This window comes from Puntigrus tetrazona, chromosome 14, assembly GCF_018831695.1.
Source record: "Puntigrus tetrazona isolate hp1 chromosome 14, ASM1883169v1, whole genome shotgun sequence".
Taxonomy (NCBI): Eukaryota; Metazoa; Chordata; class Actinopteri; order Cypriniformes; family Cyprinidae; genus Puntigrus; species Puntigrus tetrazona.
In genome coordinates this window covers 16,288,026-16,312,858 of record NC_056712.1, presented here as the reverse complement: position 1 = coordinate 16,312,858, position 24,833 = coordinate 16,288,026, and the positions used below count along the sequence as shown (strand labels likewise).

The 24,833-nt window shown below is 39.1% G+C and overlaps 2 protein-coding genes across 5 annotated transcripts; one reads left to right on the top strand and one right to left on the bottom strand.

Annotated features, from left to right (window-relative positions):
* The first annotated feature begins 587 nt into the window (after positions 1 to 587).
* On the top strand, positions 588 to 5,235 carry cfl1 (cofilin 1). Its single transcript, XM_043257556.1, has 4 exons — positions 588 to 734; positions 3,506 to 3,804; positions 3,922 to 3,998; positions 4,275 to 5,235. The coding sequence occupies exons 1-4, from the start codon at positions 732 to 734 to the stop codon at positions 4,391 to 4,393; spliced, it is 498 nt and encodes a 165-aa protein (XP_043113491.1). The 5' UTR covers positions 588 to 731; the 3' UTR covers positions 4,394 to 5,235.
* Positions 5,236 to 6,378: 1,143 nt separating this feature from the next.
* LOC122358083 (serine protease 23) lies at positions 6,379 to 24,419 on the bottom strand. Of its 4 annotated transcripts, none has more exons than XM_043257856.1 (3): positions 24,402 to 24,419; positions 24,138 to 24,268; positions 6,379 to 8,852 (listed from the first exon to the last, which is right to left on the bottom strand). In XM_043257856.1, exon 3 carries the CDS (start codon positions 8,838 to 8,840, stop codon positions 7,725 to 7,727), a length of 1,116 nt encoding a protein of 371 aa, XP_043113791.1. In that variant the 5' UTR covers positions 8,841 to 8,852; positions 24,138 to 24,268; positions 24,402 to 24,419; the 3' UTR covers positions 6,379 to 7,724. The 4 variants fall into 4 exon arrangements, with proteins under 4 accessions (XP_043113791.1, XP_043113790.1, XP_043113789.1 ...); XM_043257855.1 differs by having other exon boundaries at positions 24,138 to 24,271; positions 24,402 to 24,416; XM_043257854.1 differs by lacking the exons at positions 24,138 to 24,268; positions 24,402 to 24,419 and adding exons at positions 11,384 to 11,451; positions 11,621 to 12,001.
* Positions 24,420 to 24,833: the final 414 nt, after the last annotated feature.

Sequence of the window (24,833 nt, the reverse complement as noted above, 5' to 3'; positions counted from 1 at the left end):
TTGCATTTAATAAATAAACTCGTTGTGATAATAATGCATACGACATTTAATGAATAAGATGTTAATAGTTTTTAAATACTTCAAATACACAACCTCATATATAGCTTTTTCATAATACCTATTTTTCTGAAAGTTTGTGCCTAACAACGGGGACCACAAACCAAGACATAGATTAGATAAAAAAAAAAATAAAATAATTAAAAGCATTAAAAGCCGAATAAGCTTATAGGCTAATTGATGCATAGTTTGCTGGAAACTAATAATTATACAAATATTTGAATGTATGAAATCTGAGGGTGCAAAAAAAAAATCTAAATACTGAGAAAATGGTATTTAAAGTTGTCCAAATGATGTCATTAGCAAATCATATTACTAATAAAAAATATGCTTATATATATTTACTGTAGGAAATTTACTAAATATTTTCACAGAATATTTACCATCTTTACCTAATGTCGATCATTTTGACCGGTGCAGTGTATTTTTGGTTTAAAACTGCTTTTGTGGTGCAGGGTCACATTTTACTATGCCCAAGTCCGTTTGTATAGAGCCCAGAACTCCAGTTCCCATAACTCCTCACCGAGCGCGTGACACGGGCGCGCGCTCCCGTCACCGCTCGGCCACGAGCAAAAGGGCGCGCCCGAGTGTTGTATCAAGTGCGCGAGAGCGAAGGACTGCATCACAGCTCATTCAATTCCCATCCAGACGCCGACTAGCGAAGAGACACAACCATGGTACGTCTACAATTAACAATACTAATACGATTTACGGCAGGTTTCGGCGTGTTTGAAGCGTTTAATGGTTAGGCTGTGGGCTTTGTTGGATTTTAATGCGAATGAATAATCTGTGAATCAAATCTGTCAATTAACCCTTACGCCGACTAATAGCTGCAAGCTATGATAAGTGCCGTGAATGTTCAGAAAACCACAAACAGATTCTGTAGGCAGCGTCGTTCAACCGTATTTGTTAACGATCGCGCTTATCCTCGTGCTTCTCGGTGGTTTGATGGCGCGAGGCCTTCCGCTGCTCGGATGCGACGAGATTGGCAAAAACGAGACCCAAAAACAACTGGCGCCATTTCCCCGCTCAGCCTCCTTTATTTCCGTGAGCCCAGGCCCAGGAAAGGCCTCGCTGTTTTACATCACACACTACCTACAGGCCCCATCGCTCCGCGCGCGATCGCGTCGCTCGGGAAAACTCGGAAATGCTGCGAATAAACCGACGACCGTTGGCCGCGTGCGCGTTTAAACTGCGTTTTTCTCCGGCCAGACGAAGCGCTTTCGCGACTCTGTCCTTTGTCTGAACACGGCCATCCGTCAAAGAAAACACCCTCGCTCGCGTTTGCCGCACCAGAGCGGCCGCGGGCGCGTGTAAAAACGCAGATTATTCCCTTTTAAGACCGAATCCTCGCGTGTACGTAGCGCGCTTTTCGTCTTTGGAAAGCGGCAATTTTGCGGATATTTGGTACACATGCACGAACACTGCATTCGTGGCCCCACCCTAATTCTTGATGCACAGATGGTGTTGGTTTATTTCTTTGACCGAAAAAAGAAAAGCGCGACCGGGAACGCGTGTTTAGCCTACTGCGTTCGGACTTCAAAGTCGAATAAATTACAGAAATGTTTGAGGGGCGGAAGGAAACCGTTTTAAACCCGTTACTTGTGCATTTGCGTATCACCAGGCAGCCAGCGCACGACTGCTCTTCCTGGTTGGGATGTAACTTTGACAAACCGCCGCGTAATTGACGTTTAACTGAGTCTATTCTATTAACGCAATTGCTGTTTTGTCAGTATTTTGTCTTTGTAACGAGCGCGTGACGCGCGCGCGGTGCGTGTTTGTTTGAAACGAGGCTCTTTGCTCGCTGTTCGGTGTTTGAGTCGTCGCTGCTGCTGCTGCGCGTGTCGACTGGTCTGTGTAGACAAAAAAAAATACTTGTGAAATTGCTGAGGGGAAATGGTGCTCATGCCGCGTGGAGGTTGAAGGAAATGCCGGTTCCGGTGCAACCAGTCTCGGTCGCGAGGACAATATGCGACGTCATAAGCGACGTCCATACAAGTCTTTTTTTTTTTTTTTTTTTTTTTTTTTTTTTTTCGAAAGAGAGGCATGTGACCAAACGCCTTTTTATACAATAGCTTTTTTTTTTTTCTTTTAACGTGTAAACTCTTTTCTTTCGAGAACCCTCGACGTCACGTTTCCTGTTCGCTGCGGGTTTCACTTCTCGGTGAACGTGGATGATTTACCAGCAGCATTAGCGTCCTTGTACTTAAACTTTGGACTTTATTTTGCACTTTAATATTTTATGGTGGTAGATGAGGGTGGGAATGCCTCGTTTTGGATTTCAAAAACGTACCTATGTCAAAACAAATAACCTGTGATCATAAAGATTGAGAAGCTCGTGGCAGTTTGTTCGAAAGGTGCGGGAATCTTAATCCTGGCCCCCTTAGTGCCCTATTTTTCCCATTATTTGTTAGTGTGTTATGTAATGAAGCATCTTGCCACGTTCCTTTCGTTCACACCTTAAGCAAACCCGGTTCCACCTATCAGCCGTAAGTTTCCTGTAAGTGGGCCATTTAGGAATCTACCCCGCAAGGCTCCTTGTCCACTTTTTTCTCTCTTTTTCTCATGTGCTCATATGCTATTCAAGAAGCTGGATCAGTGCTAGAGAATTCAAGGTTCAGGTTTCTTGCTCTTTTTTTTTAAGGCTTCCCTCCTTGCTCACAATATAATCTTGACAACTGAAATGTTGAATGTCTGGTTATGGCATTGCAGTGTGAGTCACTGATCCACGTTTCTAATAGAAGTCAGAGGACCTGAGTAGGTTTATGGGACTGGTGTGACTGAAGCCATTTTGAATTTCTTTTTCTTTTTTTGTCCCCCACAGAAGAATCATTGTTTTGTGATCTGAAGCTTTGTACATTGTGTGACTGTTTTACCTCCATGGAGTTTTTTTTTTTTTTTTTTTTTTTTGGTATAATATTTTTGATGCTCCTGTTTTAAATCAGGCCATCAGTACAAATCTCATCCACTCTTGAGGAAGTGGCCGACCTTATCTTAATTCAGATGTTAGATGTCTGAGGTGTCACGTGACCAGGAAAGAATGGTGACTTGTTCAAATCAGCCTTTTTTTCCCCTTACACTGTTTTTATAGAAATAAAAAACAAATCCCTGCAATACGGTCTAATTTTCTCCCAGATTAAGTCATTTTGTCTCGAATCTCATTCCACTGCCCTTGAAGAGTGCAGGCCTGTTTCTCTGACGTCAGGGTTTTTTTGTTTAGTCATTTACTGCCGTCTTGCGTGGCAAAACCTGCCTAGTATTTTGGATTCGGCCGGATGAGGTCCAGTTTTGTCGAGAGGGCAGCCAGTTTAAGACCAAGAAAAGCTGTTTTAAATCGCTTTCGTTCTGACTTGGCACCCACACGTTTACGCATCCTTGCTCATCAGCTCGCTCGCGTCCCTTTATTCTCCACAAGACCTTATCCTGTGTGTGTTCGTGTTTCTCGCAGGCCTCCGGAGTTACAGTGGACGAGAACGTGTTGACGATCTTCAATGACATGAAGGTGCGCAAGGCTCATGCCAACGAGGAAGAGAGGAGCAAGAGGAAGAAGGCCGTTCTCTTCTGCCTGAGCGATGACAAGAAACATATCATCATGGAGGAGGGCAGCGAGATCCTGCAGGGAGATGAAGGAGATCCCTACCTTAAGTTTGTCAAGATGCTTCCTCCTAACGACTGTCGCTACGCTCTCTACGATGCCACGTATGAGACTAAAGAGACCAAGAAAGAGGACCTGGTTTTCATCTTCTGGTAAGTCTTGGAGATCTACCTCCCTGAAGTGTTGAGATGAAGGTACATCTTCGCGAGCGGTATTGGGTGCCACTGATCTAAACGGACGATCTGATCTCTCCCATTGTTGTCGAGCAGGGCCCCAGAAAGTGCTCCACTTAAAAGCAAGATGATCTACGCCAGCTCCAAGGACGCAATCAAGAAGAAGTTCACAGGTAATACAAAAAAAATAAATGCATGTATAAAATATATATATATATATATATATATATATATATATATATATATATATATATATATATATATATATATATATATATATATATATATATACTTTAACAAAATACAATTAAATGGACCATTTTAACGGTAGTAGCTGCAAAATATGAAAAGTTTAGATATGAGCTTGTTTAAATAAAAATGGAGATGTGTAATCTGTGCAATAAAAATAATTGTGAAATGTAACCTTCCGTTCCGTCTTGTTTTAACAGGCATCAAGCACGAGTGGCAAGTGAACGGTTTAGAAGATATCAAGGACCGAAAGACCCTTGCTGAGAAGCTCGGGGGAGCGTCAGTTGTGTCTCTGGAGGGCAAGCCTCTGTGCGATTGAGGCTGACACATTTCAGGGGTTAGCTGTTCATTCCGACATGGGTGGGGCAGATGGGCCAGCACGACCGTTTGTGGGCCACGGGGGTGGGTTAATGCGGGTGGGGAGGGTTGGGCGAAAGTGACAGTTTCCAAACTCCACACATGGCGAAAGATGTAGGCTGTCATTCCAGTTCACACATACAATGATCAAGAACAAAAACATAAGAGAAAAAAAAAAGATCTTAATGACAAAAACCAAGGATGATGATTATAAAAACAAAGTAATATAACTGTAAATGTGTACTGGCAGGTTTTCGTTCTTTCTGGGTTCCATTGGATTGTTGAAAGGAAAGAGTGAGACGGCAGCCGTTACAATTCAGCTATACAACATACTGTTTGTTCTTTAAGGTTTAATTTTTTTTTTTTTTTTTTTTTTTTGCCAAACGTCTTGTTAAGTTTTTCTAAGTATGCATGTGTTGAAGACTAGGTGTAGTACAAAATTGACTCAAATCACACGTTATTGGACCATTCTGGGAACACGATTTACTCTCCCCTTCCCCATTTTGTTTTATTTTGAGCTCACAAGTCGTTTTAATGATTCCATCTGATTTAAATATTTCCAAATGTAATTCAAAACTATGGCACTGGTGTCAAGAAATTGTACACATTCCTTCTACCTGTAAAATCTGGGACCTAGTGGATGAGCGGTCTGTTGATGAATTGGATTGAGTGGATTGATGGACACGTATTAAGTTTAGATGGAGCGATATATTTGGGCAGCCTGTGTACAGAGCTTCGATGGATATTGGTCAGTGGATGTTTTGTATCGTCTCCTTATCTCTAATAAAAAAAGCACTAAACAACTCTGCTGTGTTACAACTGGTTTGTTTCTTCATGTTTGGCAGATTCTCTGTGCGAGGGCCGTCTTTATTTTAGCTTTGCTTCAAGGTGACTCTAATTTTGCAACATGGCAAACATTGATCTTTTATATTGGTTTTAAAGTCATTTGCTTACGTTTTATGTGTGGATATTCTGCATTTGTTGCTGTTTTATCAGTGTTCAGCATGGTTTATGCACTGAAGTATGTGATCGTTTGCAAAAATGATAAAGTTTAAATGGATCCAAACAAAGGCTCTGATTGCTTTCTCATCCTCCCTATAGGTTGATGGGTGGTGGTTTTGTGGCACAATATGATGGTAACACTGCCCTGAAATTTTAGGTCAGCAGACTACAAGCTAACAAATATATATATATATATATATATATATATATATATATTTTTTTTTGTGGCATACTTGAATGACAACTAACTAGAAATGCTATTCCATCAACACGTACTGTTTGAATCAATCCCTCAATAGATGCATTTATCGAATGTTTTAAAGTGTCCTGGCACTTGAATCAAATCTATGATTAAGATAAAACCTAAATGGGCAGATGCATCCATTCATTGATTATTGATTGATAAAAGTACCCTGTACCAGCTTTCACGTAATGCAATTATGTAGAGGATTAATGTATTTAACCTAAAAAAAAAAAAAAAAACACTAATCAAAAGCAGCCCAAGGAAAAAAAAATATTTTTTTAACCAAAAACTACGTATGTGTACCCTTCTTACTGAAAGAACAAAGTGTGAGTTAAGACGATTCGCTCCTTGTAGAAAATAGTGGACAACTTGTCAAATACTAAAGCGCTGAGCTACTGCAATGCGAATAATGTGATCACGTCGGTATACCAAGGGCTTCTGCTCAGCCATGTTGTGAAAGACTAGGAAGATGTTAATCATGTCAACCACAGGAGGGCAGTGGAGATTCACATCAACATCACGCCGGAAAGAGAAGCTTCCACCTTCCTGTGCTGAGCTCGATACTTACCGACTCTTCCCTGCGTATTTCAGTGGTTTTGAGATTATAAATTCAACCACAAACTATCAGTAGCTACTGCCAAGAACCAGCAAATACAAATAATAATAATACACAAACAATAATAAGATACCAGTCCAAAGGGTTAAGTGCACCGTGAGGAAACTTTTTTTTTTAATGCGTTTACCACCAGAGGGTACCAGTGTCGCATTTTACGTACAGACACCAAAATTGTAGTTCTCCTTTTCTTTTTATCCTTTTTTTTTCTAAATAATACAGGAAACATACAACACGGAATCATATCTAATGTTACCACTAACTTCATAAAGTCCTCATTAAGAAAGTACATATCACATTGTAATGAAAAAGACAGGAAAAACGACAGACATATTTGTTTATTAAAATAAAAGCTTTTAAAAAATAGAATTATAATCAACATTTACCCCACAACCTTTTTCTCTTAGTCTGTGTCCAGTTTTTATATTAATCCGACATATAATAATAGGGAAAATTATATCTCAACGCCATTTTACCAATATGAGGTCTTTATCTGTCTTAGAAATGTGTAACTGCAGAACTGAACGATATTCATACAGTCAGATGAATGCATTAATAAACCAACTTTTTGATAGTTTGAATCCATGCTTTAAATATACATATTTTAAAACTCTGTCTACAAACTCTCAATTTAACACCCATTCTACATCTCACAGTCATTGATTTTTTTATGTTATTGTGGTAATCATAAATCAGAAGGCATAGAAACTTTATGCTTAGCAGACCAAACAAATATGCAGGGATGGAAAGGAAAAAATCAAAAGCCATTTTGCAGCTACTTTAAGTCACCAAAGAAACTCTGTCCCCCGGTTTCACAGGCAAAACTTAGTCTTGGACTGAAAAAAACAAAAACTTGCACCGACTGATCTTAAAACATGTCAGTGCCAGTAATGCTCTTTCAAAGGCAAGTTTAAAAAAATTACTTAAATGCCATACTTGAACTATGGCTTAATCCTGGATTGGGCCAAGACCTGTCTATGAAAAGACCTGTATGTTAATCTACTGTTAACCAACACCCAAGTCATGATATATCAAGAAAAAAAAACTCTCTCCATACCAAATCTAAAAGTGCAAAGAACAGACCGAAGCATCTATAATGTGTAATCTGACCAAAGCAAGGCTGTGGAAAGAATCATATAACTGAGATCAGATGTCTACTTAACATTGGCAAAGACTTGACAAGATAAATCTACTAGGTTGCAGGACTCTGGGTCTAAATCTATGTGTAACATTGTCAGTATAGTGAGCAAAAGCTAAAGGTAGTGGTTAAACAAAGTTCCAGCTCAGCCCATTCGAGTGATCAAAGCCTGTGAGTAATGATCTACCAGACATGGACCTTCTTTCTTCAGTAGCCACACCTGTAAAAGGACTGTAAAGTGCAGTGTCCAACATCCTCTGATTTAATATCATCCCATTCCTCTGTGTCACATCATTTCAGTCCTGACTGCAGTCCACCTTATTTCCATGAACCCAGTAACAGATCTGCGCGAACTTCAGTGGAGTGAATCGAACAGCCACGTTGTAGTCGCGATTCTCGCCGTTGATTTCCAGCCACTGGTGGCCCGAGAAGATCCCAATCACCTTGCGCTCCCAGCGCTCTAATGTTTCGTCCCAGACGCGTCCGTAGACACCAGAGCCGCTCGCTCCAGGCCGCGCGTCACAGTGCTGGTAGATCAAGTCGTTGGACTCGTCCTCCACTGGACAAAAGCGGTACACCAGCTCTCCAGGCCGGTCGCTGTCAAAACCAGAGAAGTGTATGCGTTTACCAGCCAAACTGTCTGAGGAGGGTGCCACAGCCAGCCGCATGAAGGGACGCCGGTGAGGCCAGCGCAACTCTAAAAGTGCGTAGTCAAAATCCATGCTGACGTCTTGAGGGCCTTGAATCCAGCCTTTAGGAACCCGCGTGCGCTTAACCCTCACCCAGCGCACCAAGGGTTTCTTCACAGGAGCCTGACCCGGCTTTGTACCGTTAACAGACGGAGGGATCAGAAAGCCCACCCTGAGTTTCCTCGCTCCCTTGACGTAATCCTTCCCATCATGGACGCAGTGGGCCGCGGTCAGGACGTGCTGCTGGGACACCAGAACTCCAGTGCAGCCGGTGGAGATGCGGACGGCTGTGGAGAAGGGGTAGTCCAGAAGGAAGTGGTCACCGCGGATGTTAAAGCGCCCGTCCGAACCGTAGATCTGGCGCTTTAGCCGCTTGCGCCTGGGAGCGGTTGCTTTGGCATTGAGTTCAGTGTCGCTTTCTTCCAGGTCGACGGTGGTTAAAGTTCGCGAGCCGTCTGAGTAAAGAGTTTCGAACGCTAGGTGCTCTTTATCGTTGTCTTCTGCTTTGTGGAAGCAGCTCTCGTTGCAGTGGGTGGTGAGGTCCAACTGCGCTTTGGCGCTGAAGCGGGAGCGGGACAGGGGCAGGGTGGCGTGAGGTATCAGCGAGGGGAGCTGGGACTGATGACGAGGTTCTCTCACTGAAACCGAGCTGGGCAGGAGGAGCAGAAACAGCAGGCCGATACAGCAAGGATGGGCCAGACCCAATCTCCGGTTAGGCACCATGGCGTATGCAACCTAAATGCAAAAACAAGAATATATGCAAGCATGAAATAAAACTCAAGATCCTCCATTTTTTGCAGATAAAGATATTTAATGCTGAGCATTCGCTCTTTTAAAAACAGGAATGGCTTTCATGGTTCCATGCAGAAACTTTCCTAAAAGGTTCTATAGACTATATAGTGTAAAAGGTACTTCAGATTATTAAAGGGGTCATATGATGTTTGTTTTGTGTATTTGGGATAATGCAATGTGTTATGCGGTTTGATGTCAAAAACACCTTATTTTGCACATACTGTACATTAAAGTTTCTCCTCTAAGCCTTGCCTTCCTGAAACAGGTTGATTTGCACAAAGCTCATCGTTCTAAAAAAGAGAGGTGTGCTCAATGTGTTGTGATTGGCTGAACACCTCAAGCGATGAAAATATTACACCCCTTACCATAACGTGATGCTGCGTCCCAGCACTATGACACAAAAACAATAAAAGCATTTATTGCATCTAGAGGGAACATGATTATAACTACTTAGTACTGTCTTTTATGTGTTGTGTTACATCATGCCTCGTATCCATGACCATGTCCGCATTTGTGATCGGACAAACAACAAGCACTTACCCTTCACTGCTCAAAACTAGCGTTTGAATAATAAGCAGCAGGTTCTTTTATTATAAAAAAAAAGTAACTTAATTGTGAGTCAGAAGCACTAGTCTGTCCTTGCAAAGTTGTAATTGCCTCACTTTATAGTCTCTGTGCACAGCCAGCATAGGCTGTTCTCCAAGTTCAGGAATCAGTCCTCTGTAAATGCGCTGAACACACTCTAATATCTGAGTTGAAAAGTTCTAGTACAGAGTTGTAAATATAAGTTAACCACTGATTTCTAGTTGTGTCCTCTTTTGGAAGAACAAAAAAAGTAGCTTCACTTTCACAATGACTCCAGAACATGGCACCAGCAGCAACAACACTTCAGCGAGAATAATAGTTGTCTTCTTTCTTTGCGTAAACATTTGGGGAGTGTTATGAAAATAAAAACATTAGTGGGGTGTGTTTAAACGAGCCATTTTGGGGTGGAAGTAATAACTTTAACTAAAGAATATCACTTTTTAGTTTAACTTTAGTTTTTGCAACTTTAGGGATCTTATCTATGCACTAACAGCTTGTAACAGTCCAAAGAAAAATATGACTACTTTAACATTTTGCACGCTAAAAGAATACACTTCATGACACAATTTTTAAACACTAGGCATAACACATTTTGTCTTTGCAAATGGTTAGAAAAACAAGCATCAAATCTGACTAAATATCACAAATTTACACAGAAACATGTGCCTTGTTTCTTAATACATGACAAATCATTACTGCATCTAATACTTCCAAACTGGATAGCATGTGACTAACAGTGTAGTATTAGAAAAACAACACTTTTACAGAGTCTCTGGAGTTCAGCAAACACTTGAAGCCCGAAGAGAGGAGTTGTGAATAATGGTGAAACAATGCAAATAATGCTGGTAGGCCATGTGACACTCACAACATGACAGACGTAGTACGTCTGAATTTCATTTATTTTATCCATATTCATACGTAGAATATACTTTTCAGTGATGACCTACGTTGACTAAATGTAGTACCTACTTTACAGTGACTTTTGTATAAAAGCACTGTGTTCTAAACTTTACTCAAAATGTCCAGACATCTTCCAAATCACAGTCTGAAGCTAAAATTTTAAACCTGTTTTTAAACATTTCGATAACTAGCATCTAATGTACATTGAGGTAAAAACATGGGCAAACGATGTATAGAATACTCAAGCCTTTAAAAAAACTTTACTGAATGATTCTTTCAGGAACCCAAAAGAGCCCTTTTATAGCATCTCTGAAAGTTCTATTTTGGAAAATTTAATTTTAAGAGTTGTAGTACCACCATCAGTAACCTATAAATACGTGCGGTGCATTTTGGTCAGAGTGTTCGATAAAAAGACACTTAAAGGAAATTACCCATAGCATCTGAAGTTGGTTAAAAGATTCAAAGAGTTTAATTAAAGATACAAATACTGTTTCAGAAATATTCTTATGCCTTAAAAATAAATGAATTATACATTTAGCTTTCTCTAATCTGTTAAATAATACCAGTGTTTTTGGATGTCCCACTTGCATACCTACTGGCCGGTAAAATACAGTTTGTTTACTAACTGCTGTCATTTATTATAACCATTATTCATTTTATGATTGCCAAATTTAAGTTACAGTCTGGGGAAAAAAAGCATCAATGTACAATGCACATAGCAGTCTATAGACATAGGCGTAATACAAATTACTTTGTATTAGTCCAAGTATAAAGGGACATTATCATCTGCTCCATTCATCATGGACACCCATGTGTGACACCTGGGGAATTCCCTGGACCCAACCTGTTTCCCACAACATCCCTTTGTCCTAAAACCCCCAATCTCGCCTCTTTTTGTTGTCTTTCACATCACCAATGAATGTCCAACCAACCCTATCCACGCCTTGCGTTGTTGTTAAACTCAAGGAAAACAAACTCTGTTTACCCACCTCACTTTCCCATTGCGCCCGTACAAACTGCAATACACTTGCGCAAAAGACAGCTGGGTCTTCCAAATCTACACAAAACGAGCATTCACTTTGAATTAACCTCGGAGGTATCTCAATTAAAACGAGTTTAATAATACGCAGAGCAGCAGTGACCCGTGCGCCACAGCTTTACGCGCGCTCTCTGCGACGAAGCAATTATACGGTCTTTAAAAAAATCCGTTAACGGGTGATACTTAACTTCAAGCTGCGTTTATAATGACCGAGGCGAGCTTAAATCCAAATCACAGATCCCTCTCCTGGAAGTTCACCGGGTATCCCAGTCTCCAGGTTTACTCCCATCTCCGCAGCGAAGGTTTGCGCTGGAGTGCGTGACAGGTCCGCCAAAAAAACACGCGCAAACCTTTTAACGCCTCGAAATGCTTGATTTTACTTCAAATGCGGACTCTTTTCCACGGCTCTTAGTTCATCACATCAGACGGCATACTTGCCCTCCGTTGAATGGTGTATGGCAATACTGAGGTCGTGCAAGCCCGATAACCGAGGCGCCTGCTCGCGTGGTCCTAGTGCCGCCGCCGCCGCAGGGATAAAGGCAAAGATGGTGCGTCCAAAAGCAACATCTACGTGCGAACAGACACTTCGTCAGTACTGCACTTCCTTCCCTCAGTAAAACGTAACGACAAACCTGTACGCTAAAAGACGCCATCCTGGGCATGCCTTGGCACACATCAAAATATTCCCCTAGACGTTATTAAGCTGTCTATCAAAGGTAGGCCAGAGTCATGTCTTGAGGACACACATTCCTTCTCACTTCAGATAAATTACAATGCATGTACTACGCCACTCAAAGCAAGCGCGAGAGCATGCACACGTGTTTAGGTAACTCTTATCATGCATCGCTCATTGTGAGCTACCTATAGGTGTGACTAAGCGTACCTTTTACGGATTAAAGGGGTTAAAATGCCTGATTGTTGCAGGGTTGGTCTTATAGCGGGACACATTCCAGAAATACTTGGGTGTGTTGCAGTCGTGATGGCGTCTTGAGCCATAGCGCAAGCTTGAATATAACCTTCTGACCTTGATCTTTCCAAGCACTCGCACCACTTGCCCTAACCTGCAGAAAAACTCTCCGGGAAGCCCTCGGGTCAAAAGATTTCCATATGCATTGCCTAAAATAATGCCGTAATGCCTAAAATACAGTTTTATGCGTGTGTGTGTGTTTAGGTAAAAAGAGAGAAAAAAATAAAACAGTTTAAATTGCCTTTGTCGCACACGTACATAACAAAACGCATATCGTATCAAGTTAGCTCAAATAAACGAGGCATACAATCATGCGCCAAAGTATTCTAGCCTGCAGATAAATGTGAGATAATGTGAAAAAAGAAAAGTTACAATAAGAGACACACAGTAAAAATGGTGAGATTGAAAGTAAATTTTTAAGAAAAAGGCACAAAGCGAGATATTAAGCCACCACTGTGATATTGTGAGGCTTTCATTTCATGTTAGTGTATTACTATATCTGCCGCATTTACAATGCAAGAAAATCTTTCCACAATACCCCCAGGGCTGTTCACTCAAGCTGCAGTTTTGCACCAGGATAAGGAATGTTTGAAGTCTTGTAGGGGTTCTGGAAGCCTGTAAATGTCTAATACCTTAGCAAAACACTGTTCAGCGATGGTATCATGTACTACATTGAGTGTCACGGTGGGTGAGCGAGATTCTGTTGACGTGTGCTGGCACCGACACGCGGTTCACATTGTCTGTTTCCTGCCCCCTTTCTCCAGGTTTTCTTTCAGACACTTCCAGACATATATCTTATTTAACATCACAAGCCACCAGAGACCGAAGTGGATATCATTCTAGCCGACAAGCCACTGATATTTGCTATGCTGTTTCACGGTTACCGATAAGGGGTTAGGACACTGGAAATGCAGCCTAAAGCTCATTCACTCGACAGGAATCTGCTACTTTGGACAATCCCCAGATCTCTTTACAGTGGGACTCTTGTTCTTGACCTGTCCTGGCTTCATGCCTCGTGGAGGGAGGTGGGGCCGTGAGGAGGGGCCTTTCAAAGTGTGTCCATTCCTCCAAAGCTGATCTTTTATCACCTCCAGCTCCAGCTCAAGTCCTGTGCCCCTGTGGCTTTCTCTCTATTCACCAGGCCGTCTATTTTCAGAACAACTGATTCTTGTCCTCTCTTCTTTAGTGTTTTTTTTTTTAGACAAACAGTAAAGCCTTTTCTGCAGCAGCACTGGATAATTTGCAGTAGCAGAGACTTTGATGCTCCAAGTTAATAAAAAAGAGGAAATTCTTCCACTGATGGATGCAAAACAAGTCAATGAAGAGGACACTGGGCTTCCTTCACAGACATATACAGCTGTTATGGTATAATGCTTCAGTTCAAAGCCGCTGAAGAGCATATTTTAAAGCTGAATGTTGTGGCATTTTTGTTGGTGCCGGTTTGGACTGATATAGCTTAAAACGCTCAAGTCTCTCTTCATGTGATATTAAATATATCAGAAGATATAAATATGAAAGACATGAAATATGTGCTTTGATACAATATCAGTGCTTTGATACAACCTGTGTTGTTAAAAGCACTATATAAATAAAAACGATTGATTGATATAGGGTCATTTTTGCCCCCTTATCTTGTATTTTAATAGATTAAATCGCGCAGTGAAAACGTGAACTCTAAATGTGATAATTATAAAGCTAATTATGCTTTTTAAAAAATATATATATATACAGCTCAGGGCTTTCTGGGAAACTAGAAACACTTTTGTCAGCCGTTTCTTTTAGTCAATAAAACACTCTATGACCAGCAAAATCTGATTTATGAGGAAAAAGACATTTTTTTAGTGAATCACTTGTCAATCAACTGGAGTAGATTCTCAGTTTAGCATTAACCAAGAACTGATGTATGATTTATGGCCAATGAGACTCAACTACTGTAATTACTAAAACAATGTTAATACACCAATGTGTATTTAAAGATAAAGACCAGAACTGTTAAGGAGTTGCAGTTGGAACCAGAATCATTCAGTTGTTATGATTCCCATCTCAATTATAAGTGATTTACAGATAATGCGTATGGGAGACAGACGATAGCAGACTTTTTGTCTTGAACGGTAAGCTGAGAAGCCACAATAGCATGAAGAGTATTCAATAACAGTGCTTTTTAAGGGGCCATGCTTTCTTCTCTGCACAGGAATAAAGAGCCAGACCTATTTAGTGACACTCCTATTAAATGCCCTATGAATGTATGTATGAACTCTATCTTAAATACATAGGTGTGGTTTAGTGCACAGCTTCCAGTCTTTTACAGGGTGTAGTACAAGTCCCATTTTCTCCAAACCCTTAATTCCCATTAAAATGAGGCTCAGTGTACAGTAGCCATCCAAGCAAATAAGTATTGGTAACAAGATCAGAGACTCCCTCTGTTCTCTTTAATCCATTAATTGACTTATGGTTGGACCCAGTGATTTGGACTCACAACAGCGGAAAAAGCTTTTCATAACAATAGTCATTGTACTTGACTCACTTCCACAGCATACTGCCAATCAGACTCCAGTACGGGAAAAGATGACACCTAATGTGTGCACTATTTCTTCAATGAGATCTTATGTTAAAATGAAGCAAAAAAAAAAAATATATATTTTTTTTACAAACATGCAAGTTTCTCACTTACAATAAGATAATAAAACATGCTTTATTGTGCTACATGCTTGATAATTACAAAATAAAAAGTTGATGTTGGAAAATGATTCAGAAATTTATAATAAATTTCACAAATAATTACAAAAGAAATGCCAAGTAATTTTGAATTAAACAAGAAAATACTCTGATCAACTTATTATTTTTTTTTTACAGCAGGACTAAGAATTATGACTAAGAGTTATGATTTGTTATTTGTTACTTGTAATTATGTAGATGTAACAGCCGGCTACTGTTACACATATGTAACAAAAAGAGTCAGTTACACAGCTACTTACACTTAAGTACAATTTTGATACACATTATTTAAGTAGCTTATGCGTTTGTAATATTCTGTAATTTTAATGTAATCAGACAGGTGTATTTAAGCTGTTTACTAATGAGTTAAGTACAAACTGTTACATAAACTAGTTACATGGTTAGTACATTTTGTTTTATGCAAGTACAACGACTACTACTGAGGATAGCATGTTTCTTCTACCCATCCTCTATCTTGTGGCGTTCCTCAAGGATTGATTCTTTCCCTGATACTTTTTTCATTATATATGCTCCCTATTGGTGACATTTTTTAAAAAACATGGAGTATCGTTCCACCTCTATGCAGATGATGCACAACTTTACCTTCCATTACAAATATAAAATAATATAAAATAAAGAGAACCACTTCTCTCTTGTTTAACTTATTGACATGCATGGTTTGATCAAAATTTTCTGGTGTTAAGTAAAACAGAAATTAATATATTTGCTCTGAAACCTGTGAAAGCAATGGTTAAATCCAGCTTTTTCCATCTGCGGCGCCTCGCAAAATTTAAGTCTTTTCTTTCTTTAAAAGACTTTGAACAGTTAATTCACCTCTTCATTTTTTCTTGTCTCGTTTACTGTAATTCCTTGTATTATGGGATTAGTCATTCTAGTTGTAAGCGTCTACAGATGGTTCAAAATGCTGCTGCTAGACCGCTGACTGGGAGACGAAAGTTTGACCATGTTACGCTCATTTTAATTTCTTTAAACTGGTTACCAATCGAGTTTTAAAGCTCCTAACTTTTGTTTTTAAATCATTACACAACCTGGCACCATCTTATCTCTCCTAAGTCTGTTCTAATTATACTCCTTGAGGTCTGGTAACACTTGGCTCCTTGTTGTTGAAAGAAGAGGAGCACGAGCCTTTTCTGTTGCAGGCCGTAGACTTTGGAACAAGTTATCTGTTTTTATTAGAACCGTCTCTTCCCAAGCAAGTATTTACAGAAAAAACATCTTTTATCAGAAGCCCTTCTTGGGGCTTAATTCCAGTGTTTTACTTATATATGTTTCTTTGGTCTTTTGATTGTATAGCACTTTGGGTCAACCATGGTTACATAAATGTAAATTAACAAAACTAGAACTAAGTACTTACTAATTAATTACTCTGTATTATGGACACCTTAAAATAAAGCGTTACCCATCCATATTTTTTAATTGGCCCTCATCAAAGTGTCAAACACCAGAAGAGGTCCTCGACTGTCCTTTGCGTCTTATGTTCCCCGTTCCCCTTCAGTGAATCTGACTTCTCCTCTCCCACAACACAGCTGTCCACCTTGACTCCGACCACTACTGTGCTACACAGATTCTTCTTTCGTCTTCTCTAACCTCTTCTGACAAACTCTATCTCTCGCTCTCTCGTTCTGCGCTCCCCCTCCTCATCTCGCAGGCTTGTTCTCCCCAGGAGCTCCAGAGGGGTATGAATGCTGCTCTGCTTCCCCACAGTATGAGCTCATTCCCAACTTGGCAGCTCAGAGGAGTGAGCGGAAAACCGACACAAAAACACATAGTTTGCAAAAACAAGTCGAGGAATGCAGAACAAAATATTCTTATCGCAAAAACATTTGTAAGAAGCGTAACTGGCTCCAAGCACCGGGTTGCTCTGTTTAACTGAAATAAAACATTATTAATAAGGGCTTTTTCCTAATCCTTGAACAACTTTGTAATGATAAGTCACTATCATGTTTAAGAGCTCAGTTATGCCAATATCTGGAATTAATTTTTGGGTCATTAGAAAATCATTCATGGTAATTACTATTATAGGCCGTGTGCTAAAATGAGATTCGGAGTAATGTAGAAAACTAAGAATGGCGTTTCGTAATTTGATTAATTTGTAAATTTAGGAACAAAAACAAGGCAAGAGAAACACTGTGACATCCACTGCACTGACATGGTGGAAATGAAGGCATTACCATACTGGAAAATGATTGTTCTCATGGTGGGATATGAAGCCAAGAATAAGAGACATGTCACTGAACCAACCTGCTGTCTGCAGCAGGAATGTCTTACTTCTTGCAGACTTACATAAATGTTTCTTTTTCCCATTACAGTAGCCGTGGAATAAAAAACACATTTACCCACCACTTAAAGCAATAGTTCACTCGAAAATGAACATTTTGTCATCATTAACTTTAAAGTCGTTCCGTTCTGTATTAAGAAATATATTACACAGGCTGTGCAATCTGCTCTTTTCCACAAAAAAAGCAAAACAAAAGTGGGTGGCCAATTTTTAAGTGTCAAAAATGACACAAATGCACCTTTAAAAGTATTTTAAAAGTGGTTCAGATGACTTATACAGTATATTTCAAGCCAAAAAAAACCTCAATGCTTTAACCAATCATTTCGCTCATCTTTTTTTATTTTGGACCCCATTGACTTTCATTATATTGACAAAAACTAGGCGGAATTTACAATCTGCTCTTTTCAGTCAAAATAAAAGTGGTTATATGCTTATAGCGATTTATATAGCGGTTATATAACAGCGATGTATATGCTTAAAAAAAAAAATGCACATTTAAAATATTGTAAAGGTGGATCTGGCGCCTTGTACACTATACTCCCAAGTCAAAACATACTTTGACTCACTCATTTCTCTCTCTCTTTCTCCTGCATCTCTTTTTTTTTTTGGACCCTATTGACTTTCATTATATTTCCAGAGGTAAGGAAAACTGTACAATCTAAACTTTTCCATTTAAACAAAAATGGATGGTCATTTAAAGCTTCAAATATGATTAAGAAAAGCTCCTTTAAAATATTCTAAAAGTGTTTGAGATGACTTGTACACTTTAATCCAAGCCAGAACATGAAAAATGCCTCATTGTTTTGGCCACACATTGTTTTTCTCTTTTTTTTTCATGTCGAAATAATATAAGTAAACAATCATTTCTGATTTTGATGTTCATTTACAAAACACCCCCAAATGTAATGTCCATTAAAGTACATTCAAACGTACCAAATATATACACTACACAACTGTTTCATGCAAACCTAAAAACAAACAAAAACAACTGATTATTGAAGATGGATACGAAAGCAATTTCTGTTAACGTTAAGCTTTGGTACGCGTCTGAGAGGAGTTGAGCAAATGATTTGGTGATGTTGGATATTCCCAGCAGTGTTCTGCCTCTGAACAGTCATAATGTGAGGACTGGCAGACAGAGACAGCTGTCGAGAGTCTGATGTGACTGCTTTGCAGATGTTACCACAGACACAGTCCAACACTCATCTGGAGGCCTGACCCTGTGAAAGGACTCCCATAGTAATGGCCACTTTAAAGTGCTCCACGTCAGCCCTGCACTGCAAAAATATGTGTTATTTTTCAAGTCATTCCGAACTAGTACATTTATATATGCCATAAATATTGCACTGAAACACTGAGAGGTTTTACATCGGCGCAGTGAGCTGATTGGAGAAAGGGCTTCTCAAACAGCTGAGCAAATAGAAAATTCTGCCGTAATCATGGCAGATTAATGCACATATTTTGGATAATAGTTCTCCACTTTGGAGCTTTGAGTTCATTTATGGTTCAGACTATGAGAAGGAGAGGGAGGGAGGATCATTGGAGAAAGGCAATCCGAGAAAAAGAATATAAATGAATCTCTGGCTGTCGTTCTCTAAGCCAGTTTCAGTTCACTCAGACGCCCAGAGCAATACCTAAAGAAGACATAATTCAAGACATAAGTTGCACAGAACTGAACTAAAATGTATAAAAATGACACTCCCACGTGGAACAAAATGCCTGTAGGAAATATCATCTTCAATGTTAAACCAAATGAAAGGTCTTCTGCTTTCCTGACCACATACCTTGAACTGATAACACACTGAAAAGCAATCAGTTGGCCTTACTGCTTTAACACTGAGCTTATTGTGGCCATGTGAGGGAAGAGAGCAGAAATCAAGCTGTCTAAACCTGTGTTCAGTTATGACAGACAAACGACCGCAGAAAAAACACAAGTTAAAAAACAGAGAAAAATCAGCTCAGAGGCTCTCTATAAACAACCCCAAATATTTACGGTGGTCCTTGCGGTGAAGCGCTTAGCACTGCTTCTTTGGCTCGCACATGTATATTTGCTCTGTAAGCACAGGTGATTATCCAACACTGACTGCCAGGATCACCGATGTTTCAAAAGAAAGAGTTCATTACCCTTGTTGTTTTTAACTTCTGTGCCGTTTTAATTTATTAAAATAATTTTTATTTCATTTAAGATTATTAGAAAAAATAAATACATTTCTAGTTTGTTCCTGAATTGGTGAATTTGTATTTATTTATGTTAATTATGTTACTATGAATCACTTAAAACCTTTTTGACTCCACAGCCATGACAGCGTATGAAAGTTGAAAAAAAATAAAAGCAATTGTTTCATGTTTTTTATTTTTATATCAGTTGCATTTATTTTTATTACAATTGCAATCTTTTATCATATTGTTGCAATTCATACTTTTTTTTTTACATCTCCAAATCTTTACTATTTTTTTCCCTTAAAATACACAGTTAACACCTCATAATTCTTAATTGTTTCTCAGAATTTTACATCTCAGTTGTTTTTCCACCACTAAAAACAGTAAAAAAGTCTGGGTTAAAGGGTTAGTTTACACAAAAATAAAAATTAGGCAGTGCTTTAACCATCGATGCATCCTAGGTGTATGTGACTTTCTTCTTTCCGACAGAACCTGGCTAGGGATGTTTGTTTGCACTTTATTTAACATGTTTTAGACTGTTAAAGAGATCACCCACCCACTGCAATGATAGAACTTGTGCCAGGACAATTTGTAATATAACTCAGATTAAATTCGTCACCTAGAATGCTTTGAAGGCGAGCAAAACCCTCATTAAATTTTTGGGTGAACGAACCCTTTAAATATGCACAAACCCAGCGTTTGGGTCAAAAACAACCCAATTGCCAGGTTTGTCTACTCTATATTTCACCCAGTGCTGGGTTGCATTTAACCAACCCTTTTTTTTTTTTTATAAGTGTAATTGTCAATTTATGTCTCACAATCATACCTTGTAGTTTATATTATGAAATGTAAGTTATTCATTCCAAATTGCTAAAACTCACAATTGCATGTTTGCAGTTTTCTCAGAATTGTGTGAAATAAATTGCAACATACTGAATAAAAATCACACTTCCAGTCAATCCTCCATAGCTTACAGGTTGGAACAATATGAAAGTCAGCAAATAATGACCAAAGTTTAATTTTTGGGTTAGCTATCCCATTCAGCTGAATAGCAAACAGGGTTGTGTTGGGATTTGATAAGAATGACAATAGTAATTTACACACCAACCATGACAACTGGGAGTGACCGGAGGAGCAGGCTGAAGGCCTCTTGAGGCAGCACACTCATGTGGATCTGTCTCCGCAAACGGATAGTTCTAGAATGACTAACGCCACATCCTAGCGCATAAAAGAAAACTACAATACAAACCGCTGCTCATGATTACAGCGGCCTGCCTGAAATATAAAACAGAGTGTGTGGCCACAATATCAATTTTCGAAAATATTCCTTTATAAACCACAGATTTACTTTCCGAGCTGTCAGGATGAATATACATCTATATGCACAGCACAAGTTCATGCACAAGCAGGACGACAAAGCAACAAACAGAACAAAGACCTTTTCACTTCCTAGGTTTCAAATGCGATTTCTAATCCGACGCAGAGACACGTTTGAGCCTCGCAGTGCATTGCAGACGTCTGCACGACCGCAGTTTTCCTTCGCCACAGCTCAAACTAATTACCAGACGTACTTCTCAAGCCAAACAAACTGCAGTCTGCGTTTTGTCTCTGATACTGCGTAATGAGACATTTCCCCTTTAACGCTTTACAAGAAAACAAACAAAACTGCTTTCCCTCGTACTTTCCCTATAGCTCTAGCAGGTGTAGAAATGTAAAACATTATCCATTCAGTCGATTTAGATTTATTTCATTAGACTTCATTCGAAAAGGATGCAAAACTATTCAGTTCTGCTACATTGTTCTCTTCCAGCCTGAAGCATTCGGAGCACCGACGCCTGCCAAAATTGTCAAACGGGGAAAAAAAGAGACAATTGTGGAGAATGGATAGGACAGTTTTGCTTTTTTTTTTTAAAAGGGGAAAAAAAAGTCGGATGAAGGGAAAGAAAATGTGGCTTCTTTTCCTGCTGCATTCTTTCCTTCATCAGGAATTCACTGAGGTTTTGGCAGGCAGCTTTTATTACTGGAGTCTATCTCCTTTACTTGAAGAAGGACGGACTGCATGGAGAGTGCTGGGATAACGGTGAAGGAGACCGACATGTAAATCAACATACAACCTTTCTACTCCATCTATTCATAAATAACAGCCATAAGACTGGGTCAAAGCAACCTCACACTACTGGTGATAAAAAACAGCTCACAAATAATATTCTCAGATTACACTATGCCTCAAACCTGATTTTGTTTTAATCTGCTTTACTAATCTCGCTTTTGGTATTTCGATATATTTCGAAAAGCTCTGTCCTGACATGTTTTTTTTTTTTTTATCAACTTCTTTCAGTCTGATGCGGATTTCAGCGCTGTGCAGCGAGCATCTCTCCTCTGGGGCATTAGCACCAGCAAGACCAGGCTCATCAAACAGCACCGTTAATGCATGTCAGTGTAGCAGAAGATTCGTGCACGATCTCAAACATTTAGTGTCTGGCCAAAGAAAACATGAGGGAAAACATCATCCCTGTCCATGACAGCAGGAATCTATCTGAGAGAAGCTTATAAAAACAGAGCGACGGCGCTATATAAAAGAGTGGATTGTGACAGCGAGTTTGTACCAGCAACAAAACCAACATCCCATCCTCACATTAATCTGCTCAGAGCAGCCGCATTTGACACCAGCTCTGTGCTCTATTCAGGACATAAAGTACAGAGAGAATGGGCTTGTTACAAGACAGTTACACTTGCATACAGACTATGGGAATAAAGCTCTCTAGGGCCTTCCCATAGTTCACAGCTGAAGTGAGTAAGCTCTTTTCTACACAGCAAAAAAATTTGGTCATGTGGACTAAAATGTTCTTTGAGTGGTAAATCATTTGGTTTAATCTAGTAAGAATATTTCATATCACCAAGTAAGTGTCATTGCTTTAGTTATACTATAATCATTATTTAATGGAATAGTACACCCAAGAAAGAAAGTTTGCAGAAAATTTACTCACTCTCAGGTAATCCGAGATGAGATGAGTTTGTTTCTTATTTTGAATAGATTTGGAGAAATTGATCATTGCTTCACTTGTACACCAATTGATCGACTGCAGTGAATGGGTGCCGTCAAAATGAGATCTTAAACAGCTGATAAAAAAAACACAATAATCCATAAGTAATACACACAGTCCTCCAGTCCATCAAATAATGTCTTGTGAAGTAAAAAGCTGTGAAAATCCATCAAGACGTTTTTAACTTCAAACGAGTTTCCATAATATTGCTTTCTCCACTGAAAAACTTGTTTAGTCTGAATCAGAAGACAAATCACAGATCAAGCAGAAGTCAATTTAGAAGTCAAAACAGTCTAAATGATTCTAAACAAATATGTCTGTGGATTTGATGTAAGAGGACGAGTTTTTTCCGGTGCAGAAACAAACTCATCTACATCTGGGATGGCCTGAGGAGGATAAGTCGAACATTTGTTTTCAAAGGCTTTCAAGTTTACGTTGTTGTTTTTTTTTTTTATGAAACATAAGGTAATTTACAAAATCTAGCTCTTACAATGGCATAAATACCACATCTCTCAGATTACAAAAAAACCAAAAAACAACTAAATTTTCTATTTGTTCTTTCGTGAAATCAAACTTGATACTTGTGTGTCGTATTTCACTTCAGAGCTTCACAGATGGGAAGATTTTCAGTAAATAATGCAAACTGTCTGTTTGCTCTAAAACTTATTCTTCACGGCGATATATTTTAATTCTACAGCTCTGGTGTATGAAACTTTGATCTGAAAACAGCCTCATGATTTAGTGTTTTAACAGCGATCTGGCCCTGTGGTGCATGAGGTGCTGGATTTTTAAACGCCCCATATGTCATTAACAGCAGACTTACAGCAGCACAAATGGGCCCCACATTAGAAATCCAGTTTCTGTTGTGCAATGTTAAAGTTATATGATGCAAAGACGTGCAATAAATGTCCTGCACTGACTTTCTGTTATCCTCTTGTGTATCAAACAGCTGTAAACAGCGCTCAGACTCTAAGATCAGTCCTGCTGTTTTTTAATTAATAGCATGAGGACTCAGAGACTGAGATGAGATGAAGCAGAGACTGGGCTGCAGCTGCGTGTCCTCTTGTTCAACCTCTATCTTTTGTCCGATTGAGCACAAAATCCAGTATCCCAGGAGAGAGCCTAGTCTCCCTAATATTCTGCCAAGCACAGGCTAATACATCCTCCTTCCCCGGCACGTCCCCAACATCCAATTCCCAGAGCCAAAAGTTTGCATGGTGGAGAGTAGGAACTCCAACATTTTCAAAAACATAACCCAGTTGATCCTTCTATACATATATAAAAAATAATGAAGATAAATGCATCATCTCCCGGAGTTTAGACATTATATTTCTGCCAGTGCAGTGTCTTTGTTAATGATGAAGATCCGGAGCCACAGAGCCAGTCCAGTTCTGAAACCGTTAACGGTCAATGAGGACCAAATGTGAAGCAGCTGTTGTTACGCAATACTTCCTAAATGACCCACAACAATCGCCTCAGGGGGAACTGGCACAACTTGGGCAGGTTGTAAACCACTGACCTTACAGGTACAATCCCATCTTAAGACTTCCTAAGCCAATCTGTGGTGAAGGTGTCGCAGATTTTTGTGCATAGTTTTCCAGGCTGTTGAGTGAAGAGGACGCTGAAAGCTGTCAAACTCAACTCCCTCCGCTGCTGAGGAATAAATGAAGTTTTTTTTGGTGATAGCATTTGTGATATAATGCTTTTAATTACAAAAAAGAATTTTCACTCGCTCATAATTGCTTGTGTAAATATGATTTGAATGGGAAAAAAAGTTTCTTACCTTTTTATCAACCATGCACTGCTGTAAAATTAAAAAAAAACAACTGTGAAAAATTACATAAATGGTTTAAAACTCAGATATAATATAGGTTTTAACATAAGAATGAATGCGTTTTAATAAAATTGTATGCATGCTTCTAAATGATCCAAGTCATTTACTCAAGTTTCTTAACATAACCTTATTTTTTTGCATTATATATATATATATATATATATATATATATATATATATATATATATATATATATATATATATATATATATATATTTAATGGTAATCAACTATATGCTTTAAATGCTGACTAATAAGTTGCCAATAATTTCAACATGTATTCTATCTGAAATACTGGGTCACTTCTGTAACTTGTTACATTTGACTGTGAAGTCAAACATAGTTAAAATACTTAATCCTAGTTTTAAATAATCAAAACAA